Here is a 25,996-nt window from a genome sequence, read left to right as displayed (position 1 = left end):
TGAAGACACGTCAGAAATTGCAAAAGATCAAAGACCTTTACCTCTTGCAAATGAGGCCATGTTACAAATGCGTTCTTGTTACGACACCGCGTTGAAAAACTATTTTATGGGAAACTTTAGCGAAGCTGCTTTGCAATTTGAAGAGTGTTTAAAATTGATACCAAATGATGGACCGGCAACAACTATGCTTACACGTTCGCAATACTTCTCTATTCATAGACCAAGTAACTGGGATGGAGTTTATCACAATGTAGAAAAGTAGTAATAGTGAAAGGAGTTAAGAAGGACCTTGGAGGGCTTCAATTTCTTTGGTCAGCACCACACTCCTTTTACTCCATGGTCGGATTAGGTCAAGCACAGCTGATCAATTGGAATCACCAGTGGTTTTGATTTTAATTGACTGGTGAAAAGAAATCAGCACAATGATCATTAAATTCTTGGCCGTAGACGTGACACTGAATCTTACGTGTCATGTTCTCCCCAGTTGGATGTATCAGAGCTATTTTCCTTAGGATAATTATCATTGAGTGACGTCAGCTCTTGATGACCTTCCTATTCAATGTGTTGTACATGCTGCAAAAGCATTTCTCTTGTGAGGGATGTTGTTTTGGAAGAAATTTAACACCACTTAAGATTGAGGCTGATGAAATGGCTTCATTGTTGTTGTTAACAAAGAATCCAAGTGTGTTTTCCACAAACAGTAACTCTATTGATGAATAAATAGTTATATTATTTTGAGTTTCAAAACAATAATGGATGTAATTACAAAATGGTTACAATAAATTAAAAAGCACCAAGGTATTTCTTGGCAACAACACGAGAACGAGCGTTGAACTGCAACTTGATATCGTTGATATCCTTGTTAATATCCTGCATAAATCCAATAACGAAATCAATCAACTTGTGCTTAAACATGTCCTCAGTGTGGAAATTGGTAATAAGGAAACTAATGTCGTAACCCTCAACTGGCTTTCTTCTCAAAACCAAAAATTGTTCAGCACGTTGCATCAAAAGTGCATAAAACGTTTGTAGATAATCTCCTCAACTTGGTCGTTCTTCTTAAAAGCAAGACTGATTCTGACCGAGTTGATAGATCCTTCAATCATACATCTGTCGAACTTGTCTCTGCTGATAACCACTGGGTTGAGCAACAACTCCTTGCTCATACTGAGATGTCATCAATTAAAGAAGGCGATGAATGATTCGTGAGGATGAGATTGTGTGAAAAGAGGTGAGTTCGGGTCAAAATAAACAACGTGATGAGTAACAACAAAGCAATACTAAAATCCTATAGAACATACCCAACTTCAACTTCTGGCTTGTTGTGTCTTTCGATCAATTGGGATGGGAAGTTCTCAAGACACAAGGCAGCCTCGAGAGTTTTACGGATACAATCATAGTATGGTTGGGCAGTGGTACTCTGTTATATTATTATCGTTGATCATCACGATAGAGCATCGAGAGGATGAAAAAGAAAATCATCATCAATTTCCATCAATTCCAAATCAATCATCCACAATTTAAATTATCCATCCGAAAGAAGTATTTTGAATTGTTATTAAATTTCAATCAGAACAATATTAACAACAATTCATCATTGAAGATTAGCCTTGATGACTCTCTTCCTCGAGAAACGTACCATGATGATGGAAGATTTTAATATTTTTTCAAGTTGATGATGTCTGATGAGCGAACACTCTCAGAACGATCGTCTTGTGATGATGAACAACATCACCACTAAGAATGCTCGACAAGAAGCACCACGTACAAGACTGAAACAACATGTTCTTTCCTCAATTCACTTGCGTTCTTCTTGTTCACTTAGCTTTTGTGAAGTGTTGCTTCACTTACGATAAGAATGCTCTTGAAAGATCATTTTCACAGTCAGAGTTAAAAAAGAAGTGTGATTTTGATAACCATAAACCAAACACAAAATTGACATAATAGGAGACTACAAATCAATTTTACAAAGACACAACTCATGCATGATTTTACATAGATTTTTATGTTTTATTACATTGGAATTTGATAATGTGCATCCAAGGTCAATTTAGAAGCACTTTCTGTGGACAATACCTGGACCGGCATCCTCATATTCTTCCTTGGTGATCCACATTTGTTGGAAGGTGGACAATGAAGCCAAGATGGAACCTCCAATCCAGACCGAGTACTTTCTTTCTGGTGGAGCCACAACCTTAATCTTCATGGAAGCAGGAGCCATGTTGGTCAATTCCTTGGTCATTCTCTCAGCAATACCTTCAAACATGGTAGTACCACCAGACAAGACAACGTTACCATACAAATCCTTTCTGATATCAATATCACACTTTCCAATCGAGTTGAAAGTAGTTTCATGGACACCAGCAGCTTCCATACCAATGAAGTTTGGTTGGAACAAAACTTCTGGACATCTGAATCTTTCATTTCCAACAGTAATCACGTTACCGTCTGGCAATTCATAAGACTTTTCAACGGAGGATGATTCAGCAGCAATCTTCATTTCTTGTTCAAAGTCCAAAGCAATATAACAGAGCTTTTCCTTGATATCTCTGACAATTTCTCTCTCAGCAGTGGTATTGAATGAGTAACCACGTTCCATGAGAATCTTCATCAAGTAATCAGTCAAATCTCTACCAGCCAAATCCAATCTCAAAATAGCATGAGGCAAAGCATAACCTTCATAAATTGGAACAGTGTGAGAGACACCATCACCAGAGTCCAAAACAATACCAGTGGTACGACCAGAAGCATACAAAGACAAGACAGCTTGAATGGCAACATACATGGCTGGAACAGAGAAGGTTTCAAACATGATTTGAGTCATCTTTTCTCTGTTAGCCTTTGGATTCAATGGAGCTTCAGTCAACAAGACTGGATGTTCCTCTGGAGCAACTCTCAATTCATTGTAGAAGGTGTGATGCCAGATCTTTTCCATATCATCCCAATTGGTGACAATACCGTGTTCAATTGGATACTTCAAAGTCAAAATACCTCTCTTGGATTGAGCTTCATCACCAACATAGGCATCCTTGTTACCCATACCAACCATGATGGACTTTTGCTTTGGTCTACCAATGATGGAAGGGAAGACAGCTCTTGGTGCATCATCACCAGCGAAACCAGCCTTACACATACCAGATCCGTTATCAACTACGAGTGCTTGAACGTCGTCACACATTTTGTTGTTCTTGTTGGAGAGGAAGTTGTTGTTGAGTTTTTTGTTTGTGTGAAAGAATGCTGTTAATAATTATTGAAAAAATTTAAAGATTTGGTGTGACGTGTTGCTGGACCTTCAACAAACCAATGATATTTTTGATGTATTGTAAACTTGATAGTGATGGATGATGACCCAAACCATAAATGAAAGTTGCCTTCCCAATGAAATTGTCATTCACTTGATGAAAGGTGTGCATTTCTGAGAGATGTCTGATCATCCTCAAAGAAAGCAAGTGTCTTACTGTAAATGCCAACAATTTCTCCCTTTCAAATTGACAACTTCAAGAATGAGACTTGGTTAAACCTAGGTTATGGAGGGTAAATTTATTTGAATTTGTGAAGCATGTGGATACATTTGGCAGATAAGGGGTCAAATCTATGTGTCTTCAATATATTTAAATATTTAAACATTCTTACATAGTGGTTGATAATAGTTATGTTTGGAGAGATGAGAACTCTACTTTCGGAAATTCCTATTTCTCATTTCCAAAGTATTATGGGAGGGTCGTGAGGAGAAGTACTGATTGTTCATGACTTCCTCACCATATTGATTCATCACTCGGTAATTGAATTGTTTTCGTTGTCTTGTTCCTCCGACAATATTATCCATGGAAATTTCGGAAGAATAATTGTTGTATCCCTTGTTGCTTCTTGTGCAGACCATTTTGATTATTTGCTTTGCTGAATTGAATGCAGTTGTTAGTGTTTGTTTTTCTTTGTTGTTGTTGGAATCATTTATTTTTGAATGTCTTTCCAGTTTTTAGAGAATTTTCAGATGTTTCAGTATTCCACAAAAAATGGATGACAGCGAGCTCGATAAAAAGTGTCATCGAGTTGTTGTTCCGAAAATCATCAACAAAAAACAAAACAACTAAAGTAACAGCAATATACTTTTAAACCAACAACAACATCATGGTCTCTAGAACATCATCGAACGACAATTCCTCTTCTCCATCCAACAACACTGATAAAATTCCAACAAAAACCGAATGGGTTCGATCTCAACCTATTGATATTACCAAACGATTACCTAATTTTGATATTGATCCATGTAATGTAGTGAGTGGAACCAGAAGAAGAAAAAATTTGGATTATCATGTCTCAAATTTAACGGGAATGCAAGTCACTGTGAAGCGATCCTCAAAGAATACTTTGGAAAAGAGGTCCATGTCTTCCTCTTCGAAAATTACAAAATCAAGAAAGATGAAAAAGTAAATATCGTTTACTCTAAATTTATAATGTACGAATATCAATAAAACGTAATAAACTCAAGAGTTTATTTTTTCTTTTTTTTTTCTTTGTTTGGCAAAAAAAGGCTACAGCACTGCAGGTTCCCAAGTTGTCTCCAACCTCAGTACTGATGCAGCTCGACGATGCTTAACTTCTCAAATCGGACGGGATGAGGTGCTTTCATCGTGATATGGCCGTAGCCATTCAATTTAACAACTCGCTTCTTTTGATATTACTCTCTTACTATCGATTCTATCCTATTACGAGGAGAAGTCATTACAGAAGGAAAGATTAAAGAGTGAGCATGATGGCTTATAAGTTTTTTTGATCAGATATTAAAATAAAGCCCGCCAAAAATCGTTCTTCTTTTTGTGAGAAAAGCTTTGCTTATGAAGACTTCTTAAGAGAAATGACGTTTCTTGATTGGTGATGTTATAACCTTTGGATGAAACACGGTTAGATGCACCTATACTTCTAACAGAAGGTCAAAGAGTTTACCACGGAACGATATGCTATCTTAACAAACGTATAAAAAATACCAGACATTCCTTTGAACAATGATAGATCTTCAGAGTTTGGAAACTCCAACTGTCACTCAAAAAGTATTATCAACTCCGCCCCCTATACTTAGAAAACTTTATCGTGACACGAATGTGTCTAAGATTGTAACTCTGTTACAACACTAATTTGTAATTTTTAGAGGGAATCATCGCTCAAAAAATTACCTCAACAGCAACACAGTGTAGTAGTGTCTAATATGTCCCAGCCAAACCAAGTAAACTCTAGCCTTCAAGGTGAGAATAACAAGAAGAGAAAGTTAGAAGAGGATCAATCCCCTATTCAAGAATTCTCTAACGAGTATGAAGAGAGTCCTAAACAAAGGACTGAAAGGACTTTTTGAGGTGTTTCAAAAACAAGCACTCGTTATGATTATGAATCAAATTCCCAACTCACGTAATCCAATTTCCACTCATTCCAGTAAGACTTTGGGAGAATTAATATTCGACATGCTACAGCTGTATGTCAAATTTAAGGCTACCAAAGTAATGATGAACGAAATTTTCAGAATCTTAAATGATCTCTTTCCAGACACCTGTAAGTTGCCTTCCAATGTTATGATTTATTATGCATGACAAACCTTGCTGGAACTTCAAGTTGTCGATGGTGTAAAAAGAATGGTAGAAAGATTTAAGATCGAACCATTTATAGCTCGGGTGGAAATGAACAGGAATGTGTTTGGTCTGAAATTGTTGAAAATTACAAATTAATGATTAAGGGAGAGATTTAGCAATTTGATGGTGTTAAAGGGTTGTCAATCTTGGTAAGACTACCATACTTTACATGGACCACACAGATTGCTTGTGATTTGTTACATAATTTACTTGAAGATCTCTGTGCCAAATTGCTGAACTATTTGAAAAATAAGTACAACATTGACGCTATTAATAGTAAGTTGAGTTTCTTGAGAATTTTCCCACTACTAAAGGAACGATAGACAAACTATATGAAATCAAAACACCTTCATTCTATCACCGAAGAGTCCGTGGATTGGATGAATTGAGTTATTTCAAAGCAATCGAATACTACATGATATTTGCTTATTGTATTGAGGTTTTTAAGGATGAAATATCAGACAAGCATTATAATATTCTCAATAGACTTTCCACTTTTATACACATCATCATGCATCCAGTGGTGAGAAGTCTTGAAATTTTGTACAGTATGAAAAAGGAAATTTTTGAAATATTACAAACCATCGAGATGGACTTTGACATTATTATTTTAACACTGGCTTCACATACAGTCATTCATTTTCCTCTTTAAGTCTAATACTTAAGCTCATCATTATATCATTGTTCATGTTGAACAGCTCCATTTTCTATCTTGGACCTCTATGGTGTATGAGTACTTTTATGCTCGAAGATCTAGTTGGATCTATCATTAGCTCTGTTCAAGGAGGAAAGAATAATGATAATCGTTGTGATGTGTTCAATTTTTTTCACGGGTGGACAACTCGAGCGTATTTTTTCGTGAACACCTCAAGCTACGAGAAAACTTTTCGCTGGGAATTTTAATAACACAACGATCATAGGATGATTTTATGATGGTTTCAATCCATCAAAACCTGCCAATGCAATTGGTTGTTTCTGACACATAAAGGAAACACCACATCACTATTGGTGCGTCAATATGTTGAATTCGCATTACAAGAGCCATGGTAGCTACTTAAAAATTTGTCACGTCCATGGAGGACTGGAATTGTGACTGAGTTGAAGACAACCATTCCCCCTCATCACAATCACATGATCGACACCATCTCTCTCTCAAACAGGCATTACATACTTTCAAGCCACAATCCTTGCATGGAGTTAGTGATAAACAAGGCTTGTGGCATGAATTGCACAGCAATGTTGGCATGTTTGGATGGCAGATCTTACAAAGGCCGTCATAGTAACATTTGCAACATGTTGAATTTTGACATTGAAGGCATTTAGAAACGGCATTGGTTAGTCTGTGACAACATTTGCAATGATAAACTATGAATATCGAACATCGTTGACATTCTCCATTGTAAGAACATCGCTCACAAACAATATCAGAACAACAGGAACACAATATTAGTTCCGTGTAGTTGGAACAAACTTGGCACTGTCTCCGTTTGCAAATTTCTGAATTGCACCTACAAGTTGCATCACATATTCTTCCAAGCTTGGCACAATTACAATTCAAACTATTTCCTTTTTTACATCTACATTCAACTTTCTTCTTTGCTTTGTGTTCATCATCATTATTGTCATTAATTTTCTCTTTTTTCCTTTTAAGTTGGTTGGTATTGAAGCACTCGATAGCTTTCAATGCATCGTCGAGATTACCATAAAACTTGATCAAAATATTAAGCAATCCAATAACATCATAAAATGCACAATGTGAATTGTTGACATTTCCTAAATTAAAGTGTTCAATTAATACATCCTCAGCAAAAACTGGTTTAGATTTCCCTTTCTTTGTCATTTTCCGAGGAAGACAATTGTGTAAAGTCGATTCTGATTTCATTAATCGGAGAGAATCAACAAAGACAATATTGTCATGATTAAATTCAGAAAACTTTCCGAAAAATTCTTTGGCAAAAACTTTAAAATCCAAACGGTCTCCATTATGAGCTATTAAGTAAGTTTTTCCTTGAGAGTTATTGTTTAAAAATTGGATAATATCATTCACATGCCCTTCAATAGGCAATTTTGATCTTAAACTATTCAAGTTAAGTCCTGTAATTGATTGTGCTTGGTTAGAAAACACTTTTCCAGGATTAACTAAGCCATACAAAACAGCTCCAGTCAAAACGTCCACAAAACAATATTCCGTAATTTTTGGTGGATCATCATTCTTCCATAATCCAGTCGTTTCAAAATCAAAAAATACATATTTGTTTTGAGGTGAAGTTTCTGACATTTGAGTTGAATCTTCTGAAATAGAGTCGATGGTGGCGATATTTGATGTTGAAATATTTTCTGCTTGTGATTGCTTCTCGTTAGATGGAACAAATAATCCTTTTTCTGAATTAAATGTAATAACTGATTCTTTTGGTAATTCAGGTTCTGTTCGAATTCGAATTTGCTTAAAGGTATTGGTTACCAATTTGGTTGCTATTTCCTCAACAATACCCTCAACATGTTGGCCAAATTGGCGAGATTTGAGTGAAGTAATAATTGTGTTGTACAGTGTATCTTTGCATTGCTGAGGTGAATAATTGTGACATTGTAAGTGCTTAATGAATGATCGTTGTCGGACCATTATTTGATTACATTCAGGGCAGCTGAGAAAAATATTGTTCATAATAGTTCCATCATCCGCGACTGGTGCTTGTTTACATAAATACTCTCGTATCAGCATTACATTTTTCTGTGGAAGAAAATCTTGAGTGACATCGAGCACATATTCATACATCTCTTCAGAAATAGTTTGATCTTTCTCTAACAAAGTGTCCTCATCGTCTTCTTGAAGAATGTGTTTCTTTACATAGTGTTTTCGATGTAATTCAGAATAGTCTAAGCTTACGTTACAATTTCCATAACACTTTGTGGTTGATTGTTGATTGACATTAATTGGAGAATTTTTTGCCAATTTCGTCTTCAAAGCAATCCATACGGCTCGATAGATCCCACAATAATCTCGAAAATTAGGGTATCGTATTTTTCCTCGAATTAAGGAAAAAAAGTTCAACAATTAATGTCGAAATTCCACAAGCCTTAATTTGAGTATGGTTTCCATATTTTTCAAAAAGAGAACGAAGTGAAGTCATAGTCATCACAATATGAGAATACAATTCGTCACTAATGATGTTAGAATTTGCATCTTTCCATTCCTTAAGTGTTGTCAGTACAGATTCAATTAATTGTTTTTTCTCATTCCAGTTTGAACATCGTTCATCGTCAAAAATTTGATGTATTTGTTGCATTAACGTTAAATATTTTGCTAATGCACAACATCCTATTTGCTTGCTTTGTTCAATTCCACTAATAACATTAGAATCTATCAATGCAAAAACAGGTTCCATTTTCATAATGTCGACTGGGTAAATTATATTTTCCGATACCCAGTCTCGCAATTGGGGTTCATTTCTAACCTTCAATAATGTATTCATAGAAAAACTCTCTTTTTCAATAATCAAATCATCCCCTTTCAATAAACAATTTCTCAACCGTTTGAGCAAATGAGACCAATCAAAAAGGTGAACATAATTTTCATTAGTATGAGAGGTTGCATATTGATAATTACCAGCTAATCCATCACTACAACCTCCAACCACTTCTAAAACATAATCTCCATAAGAAGTTCGTTTGAATTGATCTCTAATTTCTGTCATTTTCTTTGTAATAAATTCATAATGGTTTGATTTGTGACCACCAAAACAAATAGGAAAAGACATCTCACCGTCAATAGTTGTTGCAAAAAACTGGCACACATGACTAGCAATATCGTCTGGTGTAATTTCTCTTTTTGTGTTATATATATCTTCAAAAGACTTTTCACTGCAATTTGTGAATCCAATTACTTTTCCAGTACTTTTCATCACACATAATCCTCCTCTAATCTCTATTTCATCATATGAAATTATGATCTTATTACTAATATTATTCAATGCCATGGCTTTAACAATATCTTTCAAATCACTGTCGACAAGGTTACCAAAAGACAAGTCTGGAAGATAGCTCTTAATTGTTGAGATAGATGGAAGTAATAGATTAAGCTTATCTAATGCGTTTTCAGATGTTATAGTTTCACCGGGAGAATTTCCTTTCAAAATATTCCACAAACGAGAACCACCATAAAATCGAAGTAATAAACACCAATGAATGATACACTCTTTGTATCGAAAACCGTTAACATTTTTCGACGAAACCAAATTTTGCAAAGTATTTTCTAATAATTGATAAAAGAACTGGGTTTCATGTAACTTTCCTTCTTCTAGCGCAATCGAGAGAAGTTCTACCAAATAATGTTTTTGATCTTTTTCTTCAATTAATTCGAAATTCTTAATTGTAGTATCTCGTCGAGAGATTTTTGCCTTCAATGATTTGATGACATTTTTGTATTCTTGTGTTCTTGCAACGAGGTGAGCTGTTTTGGTATTTTGGTTTTCAATTAATTGTTCGCTGATAATGGCGTAATTTTGTTTCATAGCATTCATAACATTTTTCACAAACTCCATATTTGTTGAGATTGCAATTATTGCAGTCTACACTAAAAAAACAAAATTCGCCATGATGATTGAAATTCACACTTCCGAAGCTGTGGCCATTGTGTGATATGATTCCCGATACTGTTAATAAATGGCTCACTTTTTCGAAAGAGATGCCTTTACATCGCGTATTACCTTCTTTGCAATTACTACAGCACTTGTTGTCGGAATGTTTGCATTGACCGAATTTATCGGTAACGATTGAAATGATATCTTTCACTCCTTTTTGAATTTCAATGGTAACAGGGTTGCTGATGTGGTGGGTGTTTTTAAAATTATTGATATTGTTGTAATGTGTATTGCATAGCAAAGGTGTTGCATTGGACTTTTCTGTTCCGAGTATGGTGATATTTGTTGGCACGGTTCGCAAAGCGTTCTTGGAGCAAAGGCAGCAACGTCTTCGTTTCATTTTTCTTTTCGAAAAAGGTCTTCGAAAAAATGTCTGAAAACCAAACCGCCCTCGGCGATGAAGACACTAATCACCTTCGCCATCACGCCTCTATCAAAGAGGTCGCTATTCGCCCGCATACTGCAAACAAATCTCTTTCTGCTCAAAAATCGGCACATGATAAATGGAGAGAAGAAATGGAAAATGAAATTCTAGAGGCTCCGTCTTCCGTCAATATAGCCAATTTGTCGGAAATACAACCAAGCCCACCCAGCATATACAACTCCCCAATGTTGTCGCAGCCAGAGGTCTCTAATATTACTACAACCTCTGGAGTCTCAGTTTTTAATACCTCAGCCATGACCGATGACCATTCTACTAAATTGAAGCGACATCATAAGCTCTTCAGAGTGGTAGCCTTTACTACCAACTCTGTCGAAGAAGTCCTTGCAACCGTCGCAATGAATGCCGATACGTTGTACGGTAGTAGAGTTGTCAGTGAATTAGATTGTATTATCTTCTTCTTCAAGTCGCGCAAATTGGCAAACCAAGCAATATCTGCTGGTGCTAAGTCCAAGCTCACTATGATACCTCAAACCGTCAAAACATCATTCCGTTATAAGGTCGACAAGGATTTAGACAAGACTAATATGCATTCTATTATCTCAACCCTTGGTTCTTCTATCAACAATATCAATTTTAGCAAGATGGATGATCAGGAATTTTGGGCTATTGGTACTAATATTGAGTTACCTGCCAATCATTTGAAGAAATTTAAGCTTTCCAAAATGAGAACAGATATCTCTCGCTTCCGTATTGCCTTTAATGGTAAAGAAAAAGATCTTCCTAAACTCAAGGGTGCCATTAGTTCCCAATGGAAAGTCAAGATTGAGAGTATCGAGTTGGCTAAGAAGATGGCTGTTGTTGGCATTAAAAAAGATCAAATTACCAATAACATTACCAAGTTCGTCCAAGTTGGTAATTATAGTTTCAGAAACCTCTCATTCTCTACTAGAGTTGCCAATTCTATCAGTCACAGAATGGAAGCTGTTGAAAAACAAATGTCTGAAATGTCATCAGCTCTCCAAAAATTGACAAAGGAAATGGTTGTCTGGTCTGGTAAAAAGGTCACGGAAGGCTTTAATAAGATCAACAAAGCTGTTGAAGAAATTAATCAAAAAATCAACGCTCTCTTAGGTACTACTACTCGCAACAAGGGTAAAAGTGGGCATAAGAAGGGCCGACATTCCCTTTAATGGACCCTCATTCTAAAAGAAACTCCTTCAATTTAGGTACTGCTAATTTTGGAGGAGTTGGCTGGGTAAAACAATCTCAATTACTTACCTTAGCCCGCAAATATGAACTGGATGTCCTTAATATCCAGGAAACTCATTTAAAATCCAGTACGAAAGACTATTGGAATATATGGTATTTCAGATCCTTCTTTCGTGGCTACTTAGTTTACAATTCCAACGCCACTGAAGGTGATAATGGAGCAGGAATTGCTACTATTATCAGACCGTCACCTTTTATTAAGGTACTCCAATTCGTCGAACATATTCAAGGCAGATTATCAGAAGTCATTTTGGAACATAAATACCTAGGTGTGGCTCGCATTTTCAATTGGTATGGCCCGGCTAACAAAAACAAACTAGAATTCATGAATAAGGCTCTCAATATTATCAACATTTCTACTCAAACAGCGGTCTTTCATGGTGAACGTATTGTCATATTGGGAGATTTGAATGCCAATACTAAAACATTCAATAAGGTATCTTATGCCGCCCATGAACGACTATTAATTGACCAATGTGACAAATTGAAATTCTTTGATGTTGTTCCTATTCCAAACACACCTTCGTTTTCTCAACGCAACAAATACTCTCATGGTTTTTCTCGCCCGGACCATATTATTACTTCCCACAATGATTATTCTGGTGTAGAAGATGTTCCTACTGCTTATTCTCACAAACTTTTAACTATCTCCTTCCCCAGTAATCCCATTTTAGACTTCCCAGAACAGTTCAACAAATATATTATCCATCCTAAAATTTTACAATCCAAGATGAAGGAAATTAATAACGATTTTGCTAAGGAAAACCCTGACACTCTTTTAGAAGCCCAAAATACCCTTGCTAAAATTGTGAAGAAATATGGTTCTCTTAGCACAAACAAGCCCTCATTGATCACTGATAATCGTAATGTCAGACAACTTCAGACTTTTATTTTCGATTTGAAACAATATCTCTATAAGCGTAAACATGTTTCTACTATCACCAGCCAATTTTTGAACAATAATTTTAGCCTCAACAATGTCAAGGCTAAATTAGAGGAAGCTAAAACCTCACTCAACAAGCTTATTGGATCTTTATTGGCTGACCGTAAACGGGTCTTTGTGAATAGAATTAACAATCTTAACTCTAAACAACCGTATTCTTATGCCTTCAGAAAAGAACTAGTCAGTCCTTCTATACTCAATGTAGTCCAAAGTAACCATAACTCGACAATTGTAGATCATTTTTCAGCCATGTTTAATACAGAACAAGAAGTGACTAAAACTCTCCCGGAAATCAAGAAAAACAATACTGTAGCCCAATGGAAATTCCATCATATCACTGCCAAAGAGTTGGATAAAGTTATTTCTAAGACAAAAAATTCTATGGCTGGCTATGATAACATTTCGGTGCCATTGTTGAAAATTCTAGACAACAATTCGCTCCAAATACTTGCAAAATGTATCAATCACACAATTGACAGTGAAATGGTTCCTAAAGAATTGGGTATCGGTATTCTACTCCCATTACCCAAAATCAACATGCCTTCAAAATTATCAGACTTTAGACCTATAGTTGTATTATCCGTGATCTATCGTCTATTTTCTTCTATTATCAACAAACAATTCATGAATGTCCTTGAAGAGGCTAATTTAATCCACACTGCGCAACGAGGATTCATGAAAAAAGGTTCAACATTAGAACACCTTATCAGTCTTCGGACTGCCTTTGCATACAAATATCAGCACAAACAAGAAGTATTTGCTATGGCTCTGGATATCAAAAATGCTTATGGATCAGTAATCCATAAAAGATTTATCAGCATTCTCAAGAAACATGGTTTCCATAACTCTGTCATTAATCTCTTGACATCCATGATCTCCAATAGCGTTATGAAAGTACTAGTCAACGGATTTCTATCCTCCCCTTTCGATGCGAATGTTGGAGTTCCGCAAGGCGATCCTTCAAGCCCGGCATGGTTTAATCTTTATATTAACTCCTCAACTAACATACAAGAAAAGCTTAAAGGAGTTCAAATATTTAATATTACCATCCTTTTATTATTATATGCCGATGATATTTTATTGATAGCTAATACTAAGATCGAAATGAATTCCTCTCTAAAAAGCCTCGGCCGTGAATTAAAGAAAATAGGGCTCGCTTTAGCTCCCAAGAAATGCAAACTCTTAGCTATTACAGCCAAAGCCAAACTATCTAAGGCCCTAGTCACTATTGGACAGGATATAATTGCCACATCTTCTTCTATTGAATATCTTGGGGGTATATGTACCTTTAAGAATGATTTTTCTTGGTCCTCTGATAATCCAATCAACAAAATCTCGAATCAACTGGCATCAGCTAAAACTTCTAATCTATATCTCAACAGCATCACCACTACATTAATGTCCAAAATCATATCTTTGCCTAGATATGCCTGTAGTTTCAATGGAATCAATAAGAATTCTCTAGACAAAGCAGATATTATGGTTGCTAATTTTGTCAGAAAGGCTATTGGATTAGATTACACATTATCAAAATCAGTCATTTTTAATTGCAAACAAATTGGGGGCCTTGGTATTACTCGCCCCTCTACTTTATTCTCCATTGAACCTATTTGCACAGCAGTTAGATTATTCAACTCCTCCTCCACCATCACCAAAAATATTGCTTTGGCTGCTTGGAATGATCTTACCTTTAACGAACCATTTTGGAACCACGTGAAAAATATCGCGGCTCAAAATAATTGGTCTCTCCATTACATTGATGAACGGTATTCATTTGTCAATGAATACGAAACCCCTGTCGACCCTAGAACTGAATTACTAAACAACGATAGATCAACCATGAGCATCTCAGGCCTTGGAATCTTAGACCATAATAGAACCTGGCATCCATGTACCATCTCCTTTTGGAGCAATTATTCACTCAAACCCTTCCAACAACGACTATTATTTGCTCACCTACACAAAGCAGAAATCCTTAGAAATTTCGGAAAAGATTACCCTAATTGCCACATTTGCAATACCAAAGCCAACTGGGAACATGTATTCACCTCATGCACCATGTGTGGTCCGGAAATCAAATCATTATACACAAAATGGGACAACAGTTCCCTCAAATTCAATGCCCCTCTTATCAGACTTCCCTCAAACCATTCTCTCTCTTGTATTCCAATGGATTGGAATGGTAGTATCAAAGACGAACCTCTTCAACAATTAGACTTATCTCCCCCAGCTTTGACTGATTGGCTAAATGAAATATATCTCTCATTCGCTGCCTATGTTGGCAGTTGTTACAAAAACGCCACTTGGAACAGTTCAACTGTACTCAAGAAGGCTAGAGGATATATAATTAAACCCAAAACTGCAAAATTTGCAACTGCTTGGGAAACATTTAGCAGTCAGCTTGGCGAACTCAACTCCAACAACATCTACACCTCACACCTACACACCCATTAGACACACTATCGTCGGACAATTGAGTACCTATAATTTGTTTATTTTTCAATAAACCCATTCCTGTATTTTTCTTTTCGAAAAAATTTCTGTTGAATGAAAGCAAAAACAATTAGTTGGAAGAGTTTGAAATTAACACCAAGCCCATCAAAAGTGCAGAACAAATAGATTATCCTTGAGTGTATATTGGCCTGTTATTCTAGAATTTCTTGTTGGTTGTTTGCACTTTACACGGGCTTTATGTTTAATTCAACTAAAGTCATTGTCACCTTTTTTTAACGGCCGATATTTATTGTATATTAGGTCTCACAATTCCAAACTAAAGAATATGAAACTAGACGGAATGAAACATCTACTGTATGAAAATCTTGGTTTCAGCTTGCGTAATTGTCGAACAGTTCAACTCTGAAACAAGTATTGAAAATTGGTCGGTGTTGTAAACTGAGTAAAAAATAAAAGTGCGCTCGCGAAGAATCTTGTCTCGCATCTTGGTCATTTTTACTGAAGGAGTTGGCCACCCCTGTTTTTTTTAAAAAAAATTAAAAATGTCTGACGATTTGGTCCCAGCGTCTCTTTTGCCCAATTAAATTCCGAACAATTGGGGGCGTACTTAAAATATTTGACGTATTTGACGGAAAGAGAAAAAGAGAAGACAAAGAGAAAGGAGATGGAAGAACAGACAAAGAGAATGAAATTGGAAAATCGAGTAACGACTGAAGAAAGTACAATAACCACATCGGAGTTGTATCAACGTCTTTCAGTCTCTGTTGAAAATTTTCAGAGTGAAGAAGAATCAACACAATTCAACAATAGTACTATTCCAGCATTACAAATCAATAGTAATGATCAAGCAAGTAGTTCAAACATGATTTCTCTAACAATCAATGAAAAAATTTGGACAAAGAAACACGTGTCCACCAGTTCTTTAAAAAACTGTTCTCAAATGAAATTTCCACAGTATATACAGCCGTTGATACAAACAAAACTATTATTTATAACAGAAAGCCCGACTTTACGTTTATTCCCAAAATGTTTAACCTAACAGAAAATGATCCCAGAGCAATAGAACATTTGGCGCTAGGTTTTTTAGAATTGAAAAAGGATACAAAAGTGATTGAAACACCACATATCCTTGGCCAGCTTTGTGATTACATGTTTAGGGCACTCAAAGATAGCTACAAGTCCTATGTTTTTGGATTCGTTTCAAACTTCAAGGACATTATTTTTGTGAAGATTAGAAAATCGATGACAGAACTGGGCGAGGAAAATATTATCACCACAAGAAGTCCAAAATTGAGTCTTTTCTCCACTGGAATTCAGAACTCTGATGGATATAGTTATCTCAAAAGACTTTTAAACACTCCAACACAACAAACATGGACAGACAATCGAACCTTTACACTTGGAAATTTTATTGCTGCAGGAGCAACGTCGTTTGTGTTTGATTTTGGAGATGGTAAGATTATTAAACTTGCCAAAACACCAAGCGACAACACACATATCATTACAGAAACAAAAACTATTACTTTTTTGGACGAGAAAGGAGTGAATCCTCTTCCAAAAATTGTTGAGCATGGAAATTATTGGATTGTGATGGAAAAGTGTTATCCCTGTACATCTTTATCTAAATCAGAAATGAAAGCTTTGGTGGAATTGGTAAAAAGTTTTCACCAAGCAGGTGTGTTACATAGAGATATTAGGCCTCAAAATATAATGAAAACAGATAGTACTCCATTATTAATTGATTTTGGATTCTCTGTAAGGATTGAAGAACACCACTCAAACTTTGCAGGCACTTCAACATTTTGCGCAGAACAATATTCTGAACATTGGACACACAGATTAACCTCAACCTATCTCAAAATCTATGACTATGAATCCTTGTTGAAAGTTTTTGTCTACTTTGCAGACACAACTGTCAAAAATTCTATCGATAGTTGCAACTTAATTGGGACTCAAAGAAGACAATATTTCGTAAAATTTTGGAAAAAATATGCAAAAAATAATATGACATTTAAGACAGCATTAAATGCTATCATCAAACTCGAGGAACAGGATGACATTACACCCATATTTGCTACATTTATCGACAATATTGATGAATATGAATAATCGTCGAATTCGAATGCCAATGGAGAAGGAATTCAAGGAAAATTTTAAATTTCTGCTCGTCTTATTGTACATTGTTTTCAATAAAATTTCATCATTACAGGTTTCTCATCACTTCCTTAAGTACTGATGTAATGATTGGCCAAAACACCAAACATTGCACCATGTTCTTGTTTTCTGTATGTTTGAGAGTTTTTAAAGGTTCTTGTTTGAGTTTTTATTAGCCTTCTTCATAAGCTTCCAGTCCTCGAATTACAATGTTTGGTCTCGTCTGATCGAATAACCACTCAATACTATCGATTGAGTTTTGGTTGTTGTTTGCAGTGGCACTTTGAGAGTTTTTCAATCATTGATTTAGATCGATCAACGAAGACTCATTTAAAATTAAAAACAGTCCCTCATTGGAAAACGAGGATTTCATTGTCACTCTTTTTTCTTCGAACGAGTCGAACCGATTTGCCAATAAAGCATGAGTTTTTCATTGACGTCATCCGAGTACACAGAATATTCATAATGCCATCGTCCACAAAAAGTTGCATCATCCAACATGGTAAAGAGAATTGCCCAATCTCAATCCAAGTAAGTTCCTGTATCGTTGTGTTAATTCCAACTGGTCACATTTTTGTGTGTATCGTATCTGTGTTCTTGAAAGAGTTTCATGGCCCCACATCCCTTAATTGGATAACTCCTGAAACTGTCCAATTCTGATATTGAACAATTCGAGAGAACAATAGTTCTTGAGAGTATTCAACCGTTTGTCCTCTGCTGTTAAAAACGTTCATATTCATGATCATGCTTGTCTTTCCAATGTTATCTTCATTGTAGATGTGAACGACTTTTGCTCCATTGACATAGATTTTTCATTTTACGAATTCATAAAACGCCGATACCTGTTGGATATCCGAACCATTTGTAAAAACTGAAGATAACATAATCTGGTTTGCACTTGGATAGAGACATTGATACTTGAGTGTTTTGAAACATCTAAAATTGTGTAAACATTTGGATGATGCCTGTTAAGGTAAGGAAAATGGTATAATCATCAAATTTTGTTCCTTTACTTTTGCATTCTGCGAAAAAGTCCAACAAGATGATTTTTGTCATTCATTTGGATCATGCAGGAAGTATGAGGAGTTTCATCGCCTGACCACTCGGATCATCTGATTGAAGAGACAACAAAAATAGGTGTATGAACAACGAGAGGAACCATCAACCCGCACACTCGCCAGTCGACTCATCTCATTGTAGTCCCATTATTTTGGAATCACCATCACCAATAACAACAACTTCTGGAGAAGAAAACATGTTATCTTCTTCTGCTCCGGCTACTAGTAGAAAAAAGTATGAGCCAATCATTCCAAAACCATTATTCTATGTGAGCCTTGTTGTTACAATTCTTGGTGCTCTTGTGATCATCTACAGATCATACAATATTTCTAGAGAATTTGTTCAATATGGAAATGTTTTCTTTCCATTACGACTGAGAGAAGGATGGTTTATGGGCATGCTTCAGGTTTGTAGTCTATTCCGATAATCATCCTATACGAGACTTAAACTTCAAAATTTCAAATATTTATTATTCATGATGATGATGCAAATGAATAGGATTTGACAGATCCACAGTGGGACAGCTTTCGACAATTCATACCAATGCTTTTAATAGGAGCAGTAATTTTCGTGTCGATTTCTAGAGCAATAAGACACTTCATATTTCCAACTGTAAGTGTGTTGTGGACACTGTCACACACATTACAATGATTTGAATTCAGAATGTTAAACCAATATTAATTTATAATATAGTATTTTCCATTGGATTTGTGTATTTTCTGTACGGAAACTGCTCAATCTTTCTAATAGCAATTGCTCTTTTTAATTATGGAATTGGAAAAGTATTCAAGAAAAGCAAGCTCAATGATTTATTTTCCTGGTTATTTAATTTATCAATATTATTCACAAGCAAATACTATGATGGATATCGATTTTATAATTTCTTTTTACCTTCCTACTTGGAGAGTAATAGAGGCGTGCTCAGCTGGGAAACCTATTTCAATATCATGTTTTGTAGACTCATTAGCTACAATATGGATTATTCTGAACAACTTCGAAAGGTACCCTCAGATGGCATATCTGTTAAAAAAGACGAAGAAAAGTGGTCTGAATATCGTCAAAGACAAGAATCAACATTGAATGTTGAAGCTGATTTTAATTTATTACATTATTTTGCGTATCTTTTCTATGTACCATTATTTGTGGGAGGACCAGTGTGTGGCTATACTGCATTCATATCCTATGTTAAATATTCAACTCAAAAAGAGCTTTCATATAAGCAATTAATATGGCACACCATCCGATTGATCTCTTACATTGTATTACTCGAAATATATCTTCACCTATTTTACACTGTTGGATTTAATGAAAAGGGTCTGTGGAAATCTAATTCATGGGTTGGACCTCAAGCAAGTCTCGCTCCATTTGATGTAGGGTGTGTTGGCATATCCACTCTTACATTTATGTATATGAAATTTTTAATCATTTGGAGACTTTTTAGGTTATGGTCGCTTTGGGATGGAATTAATCCTCCAGAGAATATGAACCGATGCGTGAATAATAATTATTTGGTGTCAGATTTTTGGAGATCGTGGCATAGATCCTTGTACTTGTGGATTCTAAAGTATCTCTATATTCCTCTTGGAGGAAGCAAATCAAAAGTTTGGAGCGTGTGGATTATTTTCACATTTATTGCTTTGTGGCATGATTTATGGTGGAGATGGTTGGCATGGTAAGTTTTTTCTCAACTTTTCAATTTTTCTTAAACATTCATGATCTTGTTGACAAAAAGGGCTTGGATTAATTGTTGCTTGATCATCTTGGAGGCAATCCTAATGTTCTTTGTATTTCCAAAAATCAAATGGATAGAAAATATGAGAACCAATCGCAAGTACATGTTTGCAACTCTATGTGGTTTTGGTGGAGCTGTGAGCATTATTACCTTAGTCATTGCCAATCTCGCAATCATGCACGGATTTGCTGACACTCCTCTCTTCATTCATCAGTTGTTCTGGCAATCTGGAGGATTTGTTTTCTTGGGTGTTGCTCTTTTCTATTTGATGTTTGTTGTCATGGTCATGATTCATGTTAGAGATTTGGAAAAGGTGAAAGGAGAGCTATTCTTGAGATGAAAAAATTGGTTGTAATGCTGTGAGCTTGTCTTTCTTTGTACTTTGGCAGTCATCAGTCATCACACCATCGCAAATTTCATCAATTAAAAAAATATTCAAATTTCACAGAACAACAACAACAAGATGCCAGGCAAAATTGCAGGATTGCTCAGTCAATGGGAGAATAAATCACAAGAAGCAAACAACTCATCGGTACCTGTTAAAAAACCAGTCTCCACCACTTCTTCCACTGTGAAAAAGGAAGAACCAAAAACCACAGCACCCACACAGGAACCACAGAAGGTTGCCACACCTCCATCCACTACTTTCAGTGTTCCTCCACAAAAGAAAGGAGCAATTTCAACACAAACTCCAATGAAAGAATCAGCTTCTGCAGTGCCTCCATCCGATAAGTCATCATCGTCATCACCAAAAGAGTCTTCACCACAAAAGGTAGCAACACCTCCTCCAAGTAGCAGCACCACTCCATCTGTGCCATTAAAATCTTCTGGAACAGCAAAATTATCTACAGATGATGTGTTAGATCCCGAATATCTGAAAAAGTTGGAAGCTTTTGTAGTTGCTATTGAGAAACAAGTTGATCGATTGGAAACAATGGCTAAAAAATAAGTAGATGACAGGGTGTATGTTATCAACACAAACAACAGTTTGACAAAATTTGTAGTATAAATCTCACCAAACTCGAGCTCTGTTGCATAATGTCAATTATTACAAAAATTAATACTAATTTGGTTGTGTTGGCTCGTCGTACGAGTTCATAGTTCAGTGCGCCAAAACAAACCATTGGCTATTGGAGTTGTAAACTTTACAGTCGTTTTTTCCTTAAACCGCCAACCTTCCCAGAGCAAGCCTTAGCAAAAAAAACCAACAACTACAACATCTCAGCAACAACAACAACCATGAGAGAAATTGTGCACATCCAAGCAGGCCAATGTGGTAATCAAATTGGTGCTAAATTCTGGGAAGTCATCTCTGATGAACACGGTGTGGATCCAACTGGTGCATACGGTGGTGATTCCGACTTGCAATTGGAAAGAATTAATGTTTACTACAATGAAGCAACTGGTGGAAGATATGTCCCTCGTGCAATTTTGATGGACTTGGAACCAGGTACAATGGACTCTGTCAGAGCTGGTCCATACGGTCAAATCTTTAGACCAGATAACTTTGTCTTTGGTCAAACCGGAGCAGGTAACAACTGGGCTAAGGGACACTACACTGAAGGAGCTGAATTGATTGATTCAGTTTTGGATGTGGTGAGAAAGGAAGCTGAAAGCTGCGACTGTTTGCAAGGTTTCCAAATTGCTCACTCATTGGGAGGTGGTACTGGTTCAGGAATGGGTACTTTGTTGATTTCCAAGATTAGAGAAGAGTATCCAGACAGAATGATGATGACCTTCTCTGTCTTCCCATCACCAAAGGTCTCTGATACTGTCGTTGAACCATACAATGCTACTCTCTCTGTTCACCAACTTGTTGAAAATGCTGATGAAGTCATGTGTATTGACAATGAGGCTTTGTATGATATTTGCTTTAGAACTTTGAAGCTTACTACACCAACATTTGGCGATTTGAACCATTTGGTCTCAATTGTCATGTCTGGAGTTACTTGCTGCTTGCGTTTCCCAGGTCAATTGAACTCTGATTTGAGAAAGTTGGCAGTTAACTTGATTCCATTCCCACGTCTTCACTTCTTCTTGATCGGATTCGCTCCATTGACCTCAAGAGGATCTCAACAATACAGAGCTTTGACTGTCCCAGAATTGACTCAACAAATGTTCGATGCTAAGAATATGATGGCTGCTTCTGATCCAAGACACGGTAGATATTTGACCGCTTCTGCCATGTTCAGAGGTAGAATGAGTACTAAGGAAGTTGATGAACAAATGCTCAACGTTCAAAACAAGAACAGCTCATACTTTGTTGAATGGATTCCAAACAACATCAAGTCATCTGTTTGCGACATTCCACCAAGAGGTTTGAAGATGGCCGCTACTTTCATTGGTAACTCCACTGCTATTCAAGAAATGTTCAAGAGAGTCTCTGAACAATTCACTGCCATGTTCAGAAGAAAGGCTTTCTTGCACTGGTACACTGGTGAGGGTATGGATGAAATGGAATTCACTGAAGCTGAATCCAACATGAACGACTTGGTCTCTGAATACCAACAATACCAAGATGCTACAGCTGAAGAAGATGGAGAATTCGATGAAAATGCTGAGGGTGAAGCAAACGCTGAAGAACAACCAGCTGACTACTAATTTGAATAAACTGGTTTTCGAAACGTTGCTGATACAAAGGTCGAGGATTCATAATTACACTCGTCACAAGATTTGAATTTATTATACAATTGTGAGGGCAGTCTTTTCTCGGTAAAGGGAAACAGCAAAATACCATTCAATCTTGATGTCAATACTATCATCAAAACATGTGCCTAAATCAGAGATGGCATCATCTAGAATCATTTTGACATTCAAACTTCTCTTATCGAAATTGAAGTTTAGAACCACGATCGCCTTATCTCTTAGCAGCTTACTTTTGGCAAACTTGTTCCATTGATCGTTGTGGCCTACCTGACCAGAAACAAAATTGAGGCCGTAAGAATTGGGCAGCTTTTACTGCCTAAAATTCCACTTCTGGTTGAAATTTTGTGGTCGTAGTCTTTGAAATTATCCCAACAACAATTTCATTGTCGGCGTTCACCTTGTCAATTTTGATTTGAATTTCGTTATTTAGTGGAGTGATCTTTTGTTCACAGCTAAAGTGTATGACATTGGATGATTAACAATGTTATTAATAATAAAACAATTCAAAACAAACACATTTCAAAACAAACACATACCGAATCGTGTAGTAATCCGATCCAAACATCTTGTTTTGAAGCAATGTAACCGTCTTTTGATTATTGGTCACTCCAAAGTAGTTATGCTTAACACTGGTGTCAAATTTAAAGCTTTGTTTCTGTTGCTTTAACATCAATTGATAATATTCATCAACATTAACATTCTCTTTTGGATCATGAGATGGTTTTGACACTTCTGTTTTTGATTTTTGATGTTTAAACATGCCAACCATCAAATTGGATTTTGATGAATTCTTTCGAGTGAGAGGCGATGAGGTAGGACTTGCAGCACCATTTCTCGTTTGATGAGCTTCTTCATGTTGATGCTGATTCAATTCAGCAGATACAGTTGAATAGTACAATTTCAAACTCATTCTCTTCTTTTGATTCACAGCAGTCAAAGTTCCTTTTCTTGGATGACGAGCAGCAGAAGCACTTCCATTCATGATTCGATTCGAGTCTAAATTTGTCAATGCTGTCGTTGTTGCCGTAATGTTGAGGCCACCATTCACGACATTTCCAGTCTCATTCTCCTGATGATCTGCTGTCAAATGTCTTGATGACAAAAGTGGAGTCAATAACTGATTCATTGTTGTTTTCATTCGTTCATGGAATTGAATTTGATGATTCATGGATTCAATGAGTTGTTGTCGTTGTTTCATGTCTGTGAACAATCTAAATTTTTTAAATCGTAACAACCATGGTGAATAGAGAATTTCTGACACACTTTGTGGTCTCTTACTGGTGTCATTGGTTAAAATATTCATGACAAGTGACACAATTCTTCGATCACTGCAATTCTCTTCAAGAATGGAATTTGTTTTTTCTTCATCGATCGAACCCATCGTTAACTTGGGACAATCTTTTTGAACAATGAGTTTGAAAAGTAAATAGCCTGCATTCCATATATTTTCCATCTTGCCAGATTCAATGTCTTGTTCAACAACAACAACACTTTGATTCAATATTGACAATAAATAACTTTCAACATTCAAATAAATTCCAACATGTTTTTGTAATTCACTGGACACATTTCCTCTGATGAACATGTTATTTTCTAATAAATGACTTGTCATGAACTTGTTTGGAAAGACCTTGTTTTTAGAGTGAAACATCATCAAGACTTCTAAGAATTGATTAAATATGTGAACTGCACAATCTGGTGTCACACATGCATTTTCCATAAAAGTATGATTCATTGAATGCATTACACTCTTTTGACAAGATGATTGTTGAGTTGAAGTACTGACAGTTGAAGCAATAGTAGAATTGGTTGAAGTACTGACAGTAGGACTCAAAAGTAATTCTGTTAATTTGATACTCGATGGTATATATTCCATCGTATAGAGTAGACCAGTAATTTTGAATGGATTTGAACTTTCATCTACCACCAAATACAAGTCATAGAGTTGAGCGATATTGACATGATAGGAAAGTGAAAGCAATTCAACGAACTGGAATTGTGACATGAAATATTTACAACAATGATTAAAAACACATCATGGTTCACACATACCTTCTTTTTCAACTCTCCTTCATTATTCAAAACAGATTGAATCAATGTTTCAGAATTTTCACCAAAATGAATATATCTTGCAACACAATACTCGATATTATCTTCATCTTCACTGTCAGATGTCAAATCCTCATCATCCTCCATCAGGTCATCATCCAATATTTCTTCATTTCTCTTTTGCATTAAAACCAAATCTTCAAAATCTGAAAATGAAGTACTCGTATTCAAATGTGATTCAGAGGCAGGTGATTGCACAGGTGACACTGAATAATGATGACTCAAATAATGAGGAGGAGGAGGAGGAGTCATTGGTGTTGTAGTGGATGTGGTGTGAAGTGATGATGGTGTCGTTCCATGATGATGTGAAGCTATTGTTGTTGGAGAGATTGATGGAATGGTATTATTGCTGAAATGTTGTTTGAAAGTAGATGTGGCAGCGATATCTGAATGGTGTTGATGTTGTTGTGAATGTTGTTGTTGTTGTTGTTGTTGTGAATGATGACTCATCCTATGAGTGATGGAATGAAGTGTGTATTCATAGAGTGAGAGACCATTTCCATCATCACCACCATGATGATTAGAATTTAGAGTTGTACTATTCGTTGTAGAAGCATCATCTACGAGTGAATGATTCAATGAATGATTCAACTCCTTTCGATCCTCAATATGAAAGGATTTATAGGGAATTAATTTGGGATTTAATTTTGAAGAGAGGAGGAAATTGGCGGAAGACGGAGAAGATGTCATCATCCAAGAAGAAGAAATAGATTCATAGGATGATTGTTGTTGTGGAGAATGAACAGATGACGTGACAGAATTCAATGTTGTTGTTGTTGTTGTTGTATGGGAAGAGGATGCAAGAACGAGTGTGGAATAGTGATGGGATTCATGTTTGGGAGGAGGAGATGAATCCATACATGAGGAGGAAATGTCCTTTTGACTGGAGCTGACATTGGAAAAATAAGCAAAGTGGAGTCGGTAGGAATGGGGAATGTGGTTGAACAGTGGCTGTTGTTGTGAAGAGTCACCGCTGGTTCTTGGCTTTTC

The 25,996-nt window shown here is 36.2% G+C and overlaps 11 protein-coding genes across 11 annotated transcripts in view; 7 read left to right on the top strand and 4 right to left on the bottom strand.

The window, feature by feature from the left end:
- Positions 1–262, top strand: part of FDP41_005682 (uncharacterized protein) — a gene marked incomplete at both ends in the record, with an annotated part of 3,054 nt that extends 2,792 nt beyond the window's left edge. Inside the window, one exon of the mRNA XM_044709233.1 lies at positions 6–262. Coding sequence (XP_044560024.1) covers positions 6–262 — 257 coding nt within the window. The remainder of the gene's footprint in view (positions 1–5) is intronic.
- Positions 263–1,007: 745 nt separating this feature from the next.
- FDP41_005681 (uncharacterized protein) lies at positions 1,008–1,642 on the bottom strand (the record flags this gene model as incomplete). Its single annotated transcript, XM_044709232.1, has 3 exons — positions 1,008–1,167; positions 1,302–1,420; positions 1,640–1,642. 3 exons carry the CDS (start codon positions 1,640–1,642, stop codon positions 1,008–1,010), a joined length of 282 nt encoding a protein of 93 aa, XP_044560023.1.
- Positions 1,643–2,050: 408 nt separating this feature from the next.
- FDP41_005680 (uncharacterized protein) lies at positions 2,051–3,178 on the bottom strand (the record flags this gene model as incomplete). Its single annotated transcript, XM_044709231.1, has 1 exon — positions 2,051–3,178. The coding sequence occupies one exon, from the start codon at positions 3,176–3,178 to the stop codon at positions 2,051–2,053; it is 1,128 nt and encodes a 375-aa protein (XP_044560022.1).
- Positions 3,179–4,128: 950 nt separating this feature from the next.
- FDP41_005679 (uncharacterized protein) lies at positions 4,129–4,431 on the top strand (the record flags this gene model as incomplete). The annotated part of the gene is made up of 1 exon (XM_044709229.1): positions 4,129–4,431. One exon carries the CDS (start codon positions 4,129–4,131, stop codon positions 4,429–4,431), a length of 303 nt encoding a protein of 100 aa, XP_044560021.1.
- Positions 4,432–6,953: 2,522 nt separating this feature from the next.
- On the bottom strand, positions 6,954–10,156 carry FDP41_005678 (uncharacterized protein; the record flags this gene model as incomplete). The annotated part of the gene is made up of 3 exons (XM_044709228.1): positions 6,954–6,958; positions 7,131–8,520; positions 8,669–10,156. The coding sequence occupies 3 exons, from the start codon at positions 10,154–10,156 to the stop codon at positions 6,954–6,956; spliced, it is 2,883 nt and encodes a 960-aa protein (XP_044560020.1).
- A 468-nt stretch (positions 10,157–10,624) lies between these two features.
- On the top strand, positions 10,625–15,306 carry FDP41_005677 (uncharacterized protein; the record flags this gene model as incomplete). Its single annotated transcript, XM_044709227.1, has 1 exon — positions 13,723–15,306. The coding sequence occupies one exon, from the start codon at positions 13,723–13,725 to the stop codon at positions 15,304–15,306; it is 1,584 nt and encodes a 527-aa protein (XP_044560019.1).
- A 664-nt stretch (positions 15,307–15,970) lies between these two features.
- On the top strand, positions 15,971–17,415 carry FDP41_005676 (uncharacterized protein; the record flags this gene model as incomplete). The annotated part of the gene is made up of 2 exons (XM_044709226.1): positions 15,971–16,142; positions 16,208–17,415. The coding sequence occupies 2 exons, from the start codon at positions 15,971–15,973 to the stop codon at positions 17,413–17,415; spliced, it is 1,380 nt and encodes a 459-aa protein (XP_044560018.1).
- A 1,300-nt stretch (positions 17,416–18,715) lies between these two features.
- FDP41_005675 (uncharacterized protein) lies at positions 18,716–20,591 on the top strand (the record flags this gene model as incomplete). Its single annotated transcript, XM_044709225.1, has 5 exons — positions 18,716–18,925; positions 19,018–19,131; positions 19,182–19,894; positions 19,961–20,191; positions 20,252–20,591. 5 exons carry the CDS (start codon positions 18,716–18,718, stop codon positions 20,589–20,591), a joined length of 1,608 nt encoding a protein of 535 aa, XP_044560017.1.
- A 123-nt stretch (positions 20,592–20,714) lies between these two features.
- FDP41_005674 (uncharacterized protein) lies at positions 20,715–21,200 on the top strand (the record flags this gene model as incomplete). The annotated part of the gene is made up of 1 exon (XM_044709224.1): positions 20,715–21,200. The coding sequence occupies one exon, from the start codon at positions 20,715–20,717 to the stop codon at positions 21,198–21,200; it is 486 nt and encodes a 161-aa protein (XP_044560016.1).
- A 290-nt stretch (positions 21,201–21,490) lies between these two features.
- FDP41_005673 (uncharacterized protein) lies at positions 21,491–22,852 on the top strand (the record flags this gene model as incomplete). Its single annotated transcript, XM_044709223.1, has 1 exon — positions 21,491–22,852. The coding sequence occupies one exon, from the start codon at positions 21,491–21,493 to the stop codon at positions 22,850–22,852; it is 1,362 nt and encodes a 453-aa protein (XP_044560015.1).
- Positions 22,853–23,213: 361 nt separating this feature from the next.
- FDP41_005672 (uncharacterized protein) lies at positions 23,214–25,864 on the bottom strand (the record flags this gene model as incomplete). The annotated part of the gene is made up of 3 exons (XM_044709222.1): positions 23,214–23,349; positions 23,434–24,887; positions 24,950–25,864. 3 exons carry the CDS (start codon positions 25,862–25,864, stop codon positions 23,214–23,216), a joined length of 2,505 nt encoding a protein of 834 aa, XP_044560014.1.
- Between the last annotated feature and the right edge of the window lie 132 nt (positions 25,865–25,996).

The sequence above is a fragment of the Naegleria fowleri genome (assembly GCF_008403515.1).
Source record: "Naegleria fowleri strain ATCC 30894 chromosome Unknown tig46, whole genome shotgun sequence".
Taxonomy (NCBI): Eukaryota; Heterolobosea; class Eutetramitea; order Acrasida; family Naegleriidae; genus Naegleria; species Naegleria fowleri.
This window is presented reverse-complemented; position numbering and strand designations above follow the sequence as displayed.